Raw genomic sequence first — 9926 nt, 5'->3', positions numbered from 1 at the left:
AACAGTAAAACATAACCTAAGTTGCGCGCAAATTGCATATGCTTATCACGCCTGTTCTGCTTCTGCCCAGCTCCTAATTTCAAGTTTTATCAGTGAACTCTCGAATTTTAAATCGTGAGTCTCCAATTTAATTGATATTATGGCAGGCTCTGCCTCCAAAACCTTCTTACTCATTGGGAAATGCATTCCCACCTCTGTAGAAAAAGCAGTCTCCAAAGTGCGTGTTCGAAGGATGGAGTTGGACACAAACTTGAATTGCGTAAGTCAATCTTAGTGTTTTCTTCACCACGGCATAATATGCCTTACGAATTGCTTAATCAGAGTTTTGGAGTTGACACTGATTAAAACCAAAGCTCATGACATAATTCCTTTGACGCAAGGTCGTAACCTTATTGAATTTGGAACTCCTCAATTCCGATTAATTGAGAATACAAATTATCTTTTGATAAAATAATCGTCCATCCCCACAAGCAATCTGGACTCATTTGACAAGTGGGAATGAACAATTTTGTGTTTTCTGAGGGGAAAATTTTTTCCTCTCGGATTCGGTAAAGTTTTTTTTTTCCTGATGATGAAGTTAGAGTTTTAGATAGATCTAATTACTTACCAATTTTGGCCTTTTTTTTTTTTTTTTTTTTTTTTTTAAATTCAAAATAGCCTATCGGCTATTCCCGTTCCGTTCCTTTCTTTTCTCCATCTTCACTTTATACCTTCCCTGTCTTCCTCCCTCAGTAGTCTACCTTCACCCCAGTTGTTATTCTGGTATACCGCTAGCTTAAACAACAAATTCCTTTTGAATGCACCAACTCCCAATTCTTCACGTTTATGACACTTAAATTTATTATATTCCCTTACATCTTTATAGGAGATCATGTAATTGACAGTCCCTTTTTCGTGATAAGTCCAGACCCTATCTCCATGCCTCGTTCCTTTCACATTTTTGCACTACATTAGTTTTTTTATTTCTTCATCCACCCCTCTTACATAGCCCTTCTTTATCTTGTAAATGAACATGAAAACTCTATACTTATTTGATAAATAATTCTATACATAGCCACTCCAATTCACTCAACATTCCTCCAATACTCTCTTCTTTACCCCGGTTCAATATATACCTCATCGCATTGTTTTGTCCCACTTGTAGTACATATTTCTATCAACCCTTTCCCTGCTTCAAATAATATTGTTGCCCAGTGATTTAAGATTGAACCAACTAGTGCATGGTGTACCTAATAATTTCTTCTCCTCAATAGTCAACGTGTTTTTTACCCTCCAAAGTGAGCTTACTCAACTCCTGTATTCGCAAGCTATTTTTTCTATCTGTGTATCCCACTTGAAATCTTCTGTGACCAGCGCCTCCAAATACTTATATTCCTTCACTCTTCCTATTTCTTCAAATATTTTAAACTTCTCAATTTCGACCGTTCTGAATCCTTAAGAAATCAAACTTTTCAACTTCGAATAATCAATTAATGAAATATTTGACCATGCCCACACAACTATGTGACAACCAAGTTCTGTCTGTTTGAATATTTTTTTTTTTTTATCCATCACTGTTGGTAGTTATTAAAAATTAATCTTGTATGATCCGCTTTTCACAGAATTTTTTTTTTTTTCATTGATTTCAGTACTTCAAAAAAGATGAGTTTTACTATGCCCATGATCCTGAAAAAGTGGCCAAAACCGGAGATGTTGTTCTTATTCAAGAATTACCAGAGAAACTCACAACCATAATTACTCATAAGCTGCTAAACGTTGTCTATAAGTGTGGAGATGTTCAAGATCCAATCACCGGTAAAAATGTTGCTGGAGTTGATCGAGGAATCGTCAAATTTCGGTTCGTACCCTTTACTGAGTTACTTAGTTCACACACTACATAGTTGGCACTCTAGTACATAACACTGTTTTTCTGTCATTTCAATCCTTTGGAAATAATCATGTCAAGGTGAGGTCGTCCTCCCCAATAAGTAAATATTGATTGTTTTATGTACATTTAAATGGATGATTGTTGCCGACTACACAGCTGCTCAATAGCAAGGACTGTTAAATTTTTTTTAAAAAAAACTTAAATTTCAAAGAGATAACTCCTAAAAAAACTGTTGAAATGTTCTTAATAAGAAACCTTTTTTAGTTATTTTTTTAAGTTAAAAAGTGTTCAAAATACTTTTAAAATATCAACTGTAGTGTTTCAACACTAAAAATGCTTGAAAAAAATTTCTATAAACTACAGTGATATTTTAAGAGTCTTTCTTAAACTTTCTTTCCTTAAATTTTACGTAATAAATAGCCTAAAAGGGTTTCTTAATATGAATGTTTAAAGACATTTTTTAAAAGTATTTTTGAAAAATGTTTTAAAAGGTCATCACTATTAGGATAAGTTCATAGACATCTCTCAAATATATTGTCTTGGGAATTGATCATCATTCTTTTCTTCTCTCATTTTTAGGGATCAAATCGAAAAAGAAGATGAACTTTATGGAAAGAATCCCAATCGGTTCGAATACGACAAAGCTCCTCCCCGTGGCTGGCAGGAGGACAAGAAAGACTTCTCTCATAAGAAGAGTTATCGCAAATACAACGAGGATGGAAAACATCAGCCTTATGCTATTCCATAATTTTTCTGCTTGTCGCTTGTGTTTAATTTTCTTTATCTAGTTCTCAGTTTTGGTTAGTCAACCTTCAAACTTTGTCATCGTTTCTTGATAGTCTTCTCGACTCCATTAGTTATTGCTTTCTTTCAACCAGTGAGCATTGCTTTAGTGTTTGAAGATATTCAGTCAGTCTATTTCTCTTTTGTACATTTTGTTAATAAATTTTTAACTTTTAAGTAATGTCTGTTGGAAGTCTATTTCCTGAGGAGTTTTTTAAAGTACGAAAGGTCCCCCCCCCCCTTTAATTTAGGTTTTTGACTCATTAAACTATCATGCAATCTTGAGATAGGCATAAGGTTAATTTCCGTCCAAAACTCATCCATCATCAGGTTTTTTCCCCCTCAGTTTAGATTTTTGGTTGATTAAAAAATCCTGCAACCTTGAGATATGCTAAAGGAACTTCCAAGAAAACTCATCCATCATCAAAATATTTTTATCTTATACTGGGTGATCCAAAATTTCTACACCACCCTTGAAACCCTCGGGGTTCTTATTTTCCCTTTTCAGAGTACTTACCTAATCCCTTTAAAGTTTTGGGGGTTCCCAAAAATCTTTTCCTTTGACCTAGGAGCACTCACTAATTTTCAACTCTTCAGCTCAATTTCTTCAGAAGTTATGAGGGTCACCCCCTTGGTGCTGTTGCTATGGCATTTTTGGATCACATTGTAGAATGTAAATTGCGTTGGTAAATTGTCATGGGTTCTCAAAAAACCGATCTTAACTCATGGGGTAAATTTTTCAGCAAAACTTAGTGGTTTAACTAAAATCAGCTGAGTCAACTTTTTGATCCCAGATTGTTTAAAACACGCAACAGTTTATGGAGGAAGGGAACTTCGTTTTGAAAAACTCGAAATAGTTGTCTCCACTTCATCACTAAGAAGAGAATTTCGCCCTTGCCAGGCGAATATACTGAAAATAATAATGCGCATTCCTTTGAGCCTTTTATATGCTTTTTAAAGATATGCTTTTATATGCTTTAAAAAGATGCTTGATTAAGTTCTTCCTGGGAGGAGACGAAGGGGACGCCCGGTGAAAGGTTGACGACAGGGGGTTATAGATGAGATGCGGGAGTGCCAACTCCCTGATGAACTGTGGGAGGACCGAGTTTTGTGGCGTTTAGGCGTTGCAGAGCGCCGAAGAGCATTGTGAGAGCAACTCTTATGTATGTATATGCTTTTTTGTAATCTTGCTCTCTCTTTTAGATTAAGTTGATGAAGGTAGCAGGTTGTCGTCAGCAAGAGCTGTCGATATATTTAGTTTATAATGGTCTAATTTTAATTCTTTTAGGGGAGCATCATTTGTATTTAATACAAAACTCTCTGGGTTCTCCGTGATACTATGCCACCTCTTATCAACCACGTTTATGCTCCAATAGAAAAATAGATAAGGGAACTAATGCAGGTACTATCATCTCCATGCGAACAGTCAACCATGCATTAATAAAGGAATGAAAAATAAAGTTTTCACTATGTCTTAGAATTCTTACCACTTAGAGTCAAGAATAAAGAAAAAAGAAATAGCTTCATTGTTCGCATTTTTATTGGCCAACTAGGTTCACAGTGGAACTTTCACTTACTTGGTGTTATTTAAAGAAAATATTTATTCTTCTCTTATTTGGATGAGAATTCCATCAAATATGTATGATAAACTGTAAAACTGGGTACCTTTCACAGGTACTCTATTAATATTTGAGCTAAATTGAAAGAATTGATGACTCAATTTTATAGTAGAGCCCAAGAAAGAAGATCCCTGCGAAATCATGAAGAAACGCATGGACCAAGTAAAAGAAAACGCTACAAGGTCGAGCACGCAAATCGACCAGAACATACCTACGCGAACCGCTGCTGTTCTACTCCTATAACATATTCTCAGGTCTAAATTCTTAAAAGGAAGCCCTTTCGTAAAACTCAAAAAAAAAGGGACGACCGAGGGTGCAACCGCTCTCAGAGGGTCGCGGGGGAACGCCATGCGCCTGCTTTGCCGGAAAAACAACGCAAGTCCCGCCTGGCGATTTTCTTTCTCTCTCGCACTTATACGCGAGAAGCTTGGCTATTTTCTACCTCTCTCGCACACTTAGGCGAGCTGCCTGGCTGCTTTCTGTCTCTCTCGTACACCCAAGCATGTGAGGGTAGGGTGCAACCGCTCTCAGAGGGTCGCGGGGGAACGCCATGCGCCTGCTTTGCCGGAAAAACAACGCAAGTCCCACCTGGTGATTTTCTTTCTCTCTCGCACTTATACGCGAGACGCTTGGCTACTTTCTATCTCTCTCGCACACTTAGGCGAACTACCTGGCTCTTTTCTGTCTCTCTCGCACACCCAAGCGTGTGAGGGTGCAACCGCTTTCTGAGGGTCCCGCGAGAGAGATAGAAAATAGCCAAGCGTCTCGCGTATAAGTGCGAGAGAGAAAGAAAATCGCCAGGCGGGACTTGCGTTGTTTTTCCGGCAAAGCAGGCGCATGGCGTTCCCCCGCGACCCTCTGAGAGCGGTTGCACCCTACCCTCACTCGCCTGGGTGTGCGAGAGAGACAGAAAACAGCCAGGCAGCTCGCCTAAGTGTGCGAGAGAGATAGAAAATAGCCAAGCGTCTCGCGTATAAGTGCGAGAGAGAAAGAAAATCGCATGGCGTTCCCCCGCGACCCTCTGAGAGTGGTTGCACCCTACCCTCACTCGCCTGGGTGTGCGAGAGAGACAGAAAACAGCCAGGCAGCTCGCCTAAGTGTGCGAGAGAGATAGAAAATAGCCAAGCGTCTCGCGTATAAGTGCGAGAGAGAAAGAAAATCGCCAGGCGGGACTTGCGTTGTTTTTCCGGCAAAGCAGGCGCATGGCGTTCCCCCGCGACCCTCTGAGAGCGGTTGCACCCTACCCTCACTCGCCTGGGTGTGCGAGAGAGACAGAAAACAGCCAGGCGGCTCGCCTAGTGTGCGAGAGAGATAGAAAATAGCCAAGCGTCTCGCGTATAAGTGCGAGAGAGAAAGAAAATCGCATGGCGTTCCCCCGCGACCCTCTGAGAGTGGTTGCACCCTACCCTCACTCGCCTGGGTGTGCGAGAGAGACAGAAAACAGCCAGGCAGCTCGCCTAAGTGTGCGAGAGAGATAGAAAATAGCCAAGCGTCTCGCGTATAAGTGCGAGAGAGAAAGAAAATCGCATGGCGTTCCCCCGCGACCCTCTGAGAGTGGTTGCACCCTACCCTCACTCGCCTGGGTGTGCGAGAGAGACAGAAAACAGCCAGGCAGCTCGCCTAAGTGTGCGAGAGAGATAGAAAATAGCCAAGCGTCTCGCGTATAAGTGCGAGAGAGAAAGAAAATCGCCAGGCGGGACTTGCGTTGTTTTTCCGGCAAAGCAGGCGCATGGCGTTCCCCCGCGACCCTCTGAGAGCGGTTGCACCCTACCCTCACTCGCCTGGGTGTGCGAGAGAGACAGAAAACAGCCAGGCAGCTCGCCTAAGTGTGCGAGAGAGATAGAAAATAGCCAAGCGTCTCGCGTATAAGTGCGAGAGAGAAAGAAAATCGCCAGGCGGGACTTGCGTTGTTTTTCCGGCAAAGCAGGCGCATGGCGTTCCCCCGCGACCCTCTGAGAGCGGTTGCACCCTACCCTCACTCGCCTGGGTGTGCGAGAGAGACAGAAAACAGCCAGGCAGCTCGCCTAAGTGTGCGAGAGAGATAGAAAATAGCCAAGCGTCTCGCGTATAAGTGCGAGAGAGAAAGAAAATCGCCAGGCGGGACTTGCGTTGTTTTTCCGGCAAAGCAGGCGCATGGCGTTCCCCCGCGACCCTCTGAGAGCGGTTGCACCCTACCCTCACTCGCCTGGGTGTGCGAGAGAGACAGAAAACAGCCAGGCAGCTCGCCTAAGTGTGCGAGAGAGATAGAAAATAGCCAAGCGTCTCGCGTATAAGTGCGAGAGAGAAAGAAAATCGCCAGGCGGGACTTGCGTTGTTTTTCCGGCAAAGCAGGCGCATGGCGTTCCCCCGCGACCCTCTGAGAGCGGTTGCACCCTACCCTCACTCGCCTGGGTGTGCGAGAGAGACAGAAAACAGCCAGGCGCTCGCCTAAGTGTGCGAGAGAGATAGAAAATAGCCAAGCGTCTCGCGTATAAGTGCGAGAGAGAAAGAAAATCGCATGGCGTTCCCCCGCGACCCTCTGAGAGTGGTTGCACCCTACCCTCACTCGCCTGGGTGTGCGAGAGAGACAGAAAACAGCCAGGCAGCTCGCCTAAGTGTGCGAGAGAGATAGAAAATAGCCAAGCGTCTCGCGTATAAGTGCGAGAGAGAAAGAAAATCGCCAGGCGGGACTTGCGTTGTTTTTCCGGCAAAGCAGGCGCATGGCGTTCCCCCGCGACCCTCTGAGAGCGGTTGCACCCTACCCTCACTCGCCTGGGTGTGCGAGAGAGACAGAAAACAGCCAGGCAGCTCGCCTAAGTGTGCGAGAGAGATAGAAAATAGCCAAGCGTCTCGCGTATAAGTGCGAGAGAGAAAGAAAATCGCATGGCGTTCCCCCGCGACCCTCTGAGAGTGGTTGCACCCTACCCTCACTCGCCTGGGTGTGCGAGAGAGACAGAAAACAGCCAGGCAGCTCGCCTAAGTGTGCGAGAGAGATAGAAAATAGCCAAGCGTCTCGCGTATAAGTGCGAGAGAGAAAGAAAATCGCCAGGCGGGACTTGCGTTGTTTTTCCGGCAAAGCAGGCGCATGGCGTTCCCCCGCGACCCTCTGAGAGCGGTTGCACCCTACCCTCACTCGCCTGGGTGTGCGAGAGAGACAGAAAACAGCCAGGCAGCTCGCCTAAGTGTGCGAGAGAGATAGAAAATAGCCAAGCGTCTCGCGTATAAGTGCGAGAGAGAAAGAAAATCGCATGGCGTTCCCCCGCGACCCTCTGAGAGTGGTTGCACCCTACCCTCACTCGCCTGGGTGTGCGAGAGAGACAGAAAACAGCCAGGCAGCTCGCCTAAGTGTGCGAGAGAGATAGAAAATAGCCAAGCGTCTCGCGTATAAGTGCGAGAGAGAAAGAAAATCGCCAGGCGGGACTTGCGTTGTTTTTCCGGCAAAGCAGGCGCATGGCGTTCCCCCGCGACCCTCTGAGAGCGGTTGCACCCTACCCTCACTCGCCTGGGTGTGCGAGAGAGACAGAAAACAGCCAGGCAGCTCGCCTAAGTGTGCGAGAGAGATAGAAAATAGCCAAGCGTCTCGCGTATAAGTGCGAGAGAGAAAGAAAATCGCCAGGCGGGACTTGCGTTGTTTTTCCGGCAAAGCAGGCGCATGGCGTTCCCCCGCGACCCTCTGAGAGCGGTTGCACCCTACCCTCACTCGCCTGGGTGTGCGAGAGAGACAGAAAACAGCCAGGCAGCTCGCCTAAGTGTGCGAGAGAGATAGAAAATAGCCAAGCGTCTCGCGTATAAGTGCGAGAGAGAAAGAAAATCGCATGGCGTTCCCCCGCGACCCTCTGAGAGTGGTTGCACCCTACCCTCACTCGCCTGGGTGTGCGAGAGAGACAGAAAACAGCCAGGCAGCTCGCCTAAGTGTGCGAGAGAGATAGAAAATAGCCAAGCGTCTCGCGTATAAGTGCGAGAGAGAAAGAAAATCGCCAGGCGGGACTTGCGTTGTTTTTCCGGCAAAGCAGGCGCATGGCGTTCCCCCGCGACCCTCTGAGAGCGGTTGCACCCTACCCTCACTCGCCTGGGTGTGCGAGAGAGACAGAAAACAGCCAGGCAGCTCGCCTAAGTGTGCGAGAGAGATAGAAAATAGCCAAGCGTCTCGCGTATAAGTGCGAGAGAGAAAGAAAATCGCCAGGCGGGACTTGCGTTGTTTTTCCGGCAAAGCAGGCGCATGGCGTTCCCCCGCGACCCTCTGAGAGCGGTTGCACCCTACCCTCACTCGCCTGGGTGTGCGAGAGAGACAGAAAACAGCCAGGCAGCTCGCCTAAGTGTGCGAGAGAGATAGAAAATAGCCAAGCGTCTCGCGTATAAGTGCGAGAGAGAAAGAAAATCGCCAGGCGGGACTTGCGTTGTTTTTCCGGCAAAGCAGGCGCATGGCGTTCCCCGCGACCCTCTGAGAGCGGTTGCACCCTACCCTCACTCGCCTGGGTGTGCGAGAGAGACAGAAAACAGCCAGGCAGCTCGCCTAAGTGTGCGAGAGAGATAGAAAATAGCCAAGCGTCTCGCGTATAAGTGCGAGAGAGAAAGAAAATCGCCAGGCGGGACTTGCGTTGTTTTTCCGGCAAAGCAGGCGCATGGCGTTCCCCCGCGACCCTCTGAGAGCGGTTGCACCCTACCCTCACTCGCCTGGGTGTGCGAGAGAGACAGAAAACAGCCAGGCAGCTCGCCTAAGTGTGCGAGAGAGATAGAAAATAGCCAAGCGTCTCGCGTATAAGTGCGAGAGAGAAAGAAAATCGCATGGCGTTCCCCCGCGACCCTCTGAGAGTGGTTGCACCCTACCCTCACTCGCCTGGGTGTGCGAGAGAGACAGAAAACAGCCAGGCAGCTCGCCTAAGTGTGCGAGAGAGATAGAAAATAGCCAAGCGTCTCGCGTATAAGTGCGAGAGAGAAAGAAAATCGCCAGGCGGGACTTGCGTTGTTTTTCCGGCAAAGCAGGCGCATGGCGTTCCCCCGCGACCCTCTGAGAGCGGTTGCACCCTACCCTCACTCGCCTGGGTGTGCGAGAGAGACAGAAAACAGCCAGGCAGCTCGCCTAAGTGTGCGAGAGAGATAGAAAATAGCCAAGCGTCTCGCGTATAAGTGCGAGAGAGAAAGAAAATCGCCAGGCGGGACTTGCGTTGTTTTTCCGGCAAAGCAGGCGCATGGCGTTCCCCCGCGACCCTCTGAGAGCGGTTGCACCCTACCCTCACTCGCCTGGGTGTGCGAGAGAGACAGAAAACAGCCAGGCAGCTCGCCTAAGTGTGCGAGAGAGATAGAAAATAGCCAAGCGTCTCGCGTATAAGTGCGAGAGAGAAAGAAAATCGCATGGCGTTCCCCCGCGACCCTCTGAGAGTGGTTGCACCCTACCCTCACTCGCCTGGGTGTGCGAGAGAGACAGAAAACAGCCAGGCAGCTCGCCTAAGTGTGCGAGAGAGATAGAAAATAGCCAAGCGTCTCGCGTATAAGTGCGAGAGAGAAAGAAAATCGCATGGCGTTCCCCCGCGACCCTCTGAGAGTGGTTGCACCCTACCCTCACTCGCCTGGGTGTGCGAGAGAGACAGAAAACAGCCAGGCAGCTCGCCTAAGTGTGCGAGAGAGATAGAAAATAGCCAAGCGTCTCGCGTATAAGTGCGAGAGAGAAAGAAAATCGC

At 46.9% G+C, this 9926-nt stretch overlaps 1 protein-coding gene across 1 annotated transcript; it reads left to right on the top strand.

Moving 5' to 3' along the window:
• The first annotated feature begins 8 nt into the window (after nucleotides 1-8).
• On the top strand, nucleotides 9-2831 carry mRpS17 (mitochondrial ribosomal protein S17). Its single transcript, XM_019056553.2, has 3 exons — nucleotides 9-259; nucleotides 1629-1837; nucleotides 2447-2831. The coding sequence occupies exons 1-3, from the start codon at nucleotides 140-142 to the stop codon at nucleotides 2613-2615; spliced, it is 498 nt and encodes a 165-aa protein (XP_018912098.2). The 5' UTR covers nucleotides 9-139; the 3' UTR covers nucleotides 2616-2831.
• Nucleotides 2832-9926: the final 7095 nt, after the last annotated feature.

This window comes from Bemisia tabaci, chromosome 10, assembly GCF_918797505.1.
Source record: "Bemisia tabaci chromosome 10, PGI_BMITA_v3".
In the NCBI taxonomy this organism is placed as follows: domain Eukaryota; kingdom Metazoa; phylum Arthropoda; class Insecta; order Hemiptera; family Aleyrodidae; genus Bemisia; species Bemisia tabaci.
This window is presented reverse-complemented; position numbering and strand designations above follow the sequence as displayed.

Bases quoted from the DNA above. Each gene is read 5' to 3' on its own strand.
- mRpS17 (XM_019056553.2), top strand. From the start codon at position 140: ATGGCAGGCTCTGCCTCCAAAACCTTCTTACTCATTGGGAAATGCATT. The intron at 260-1,628 runs GTAAGTCAATCT...CATTGATTTCAG, and splicing joins TGGACACAAACTTGAATTGC to TACTTCAAAAAAGATGAGTT. The intron at 1,838-2,446 runs GTTCGTACCCTT...TCTCATTTTTAG, and splicing joins CGAGGAATCGTCAAATTTCG to GGATCAAATCGAAAAAGAAG.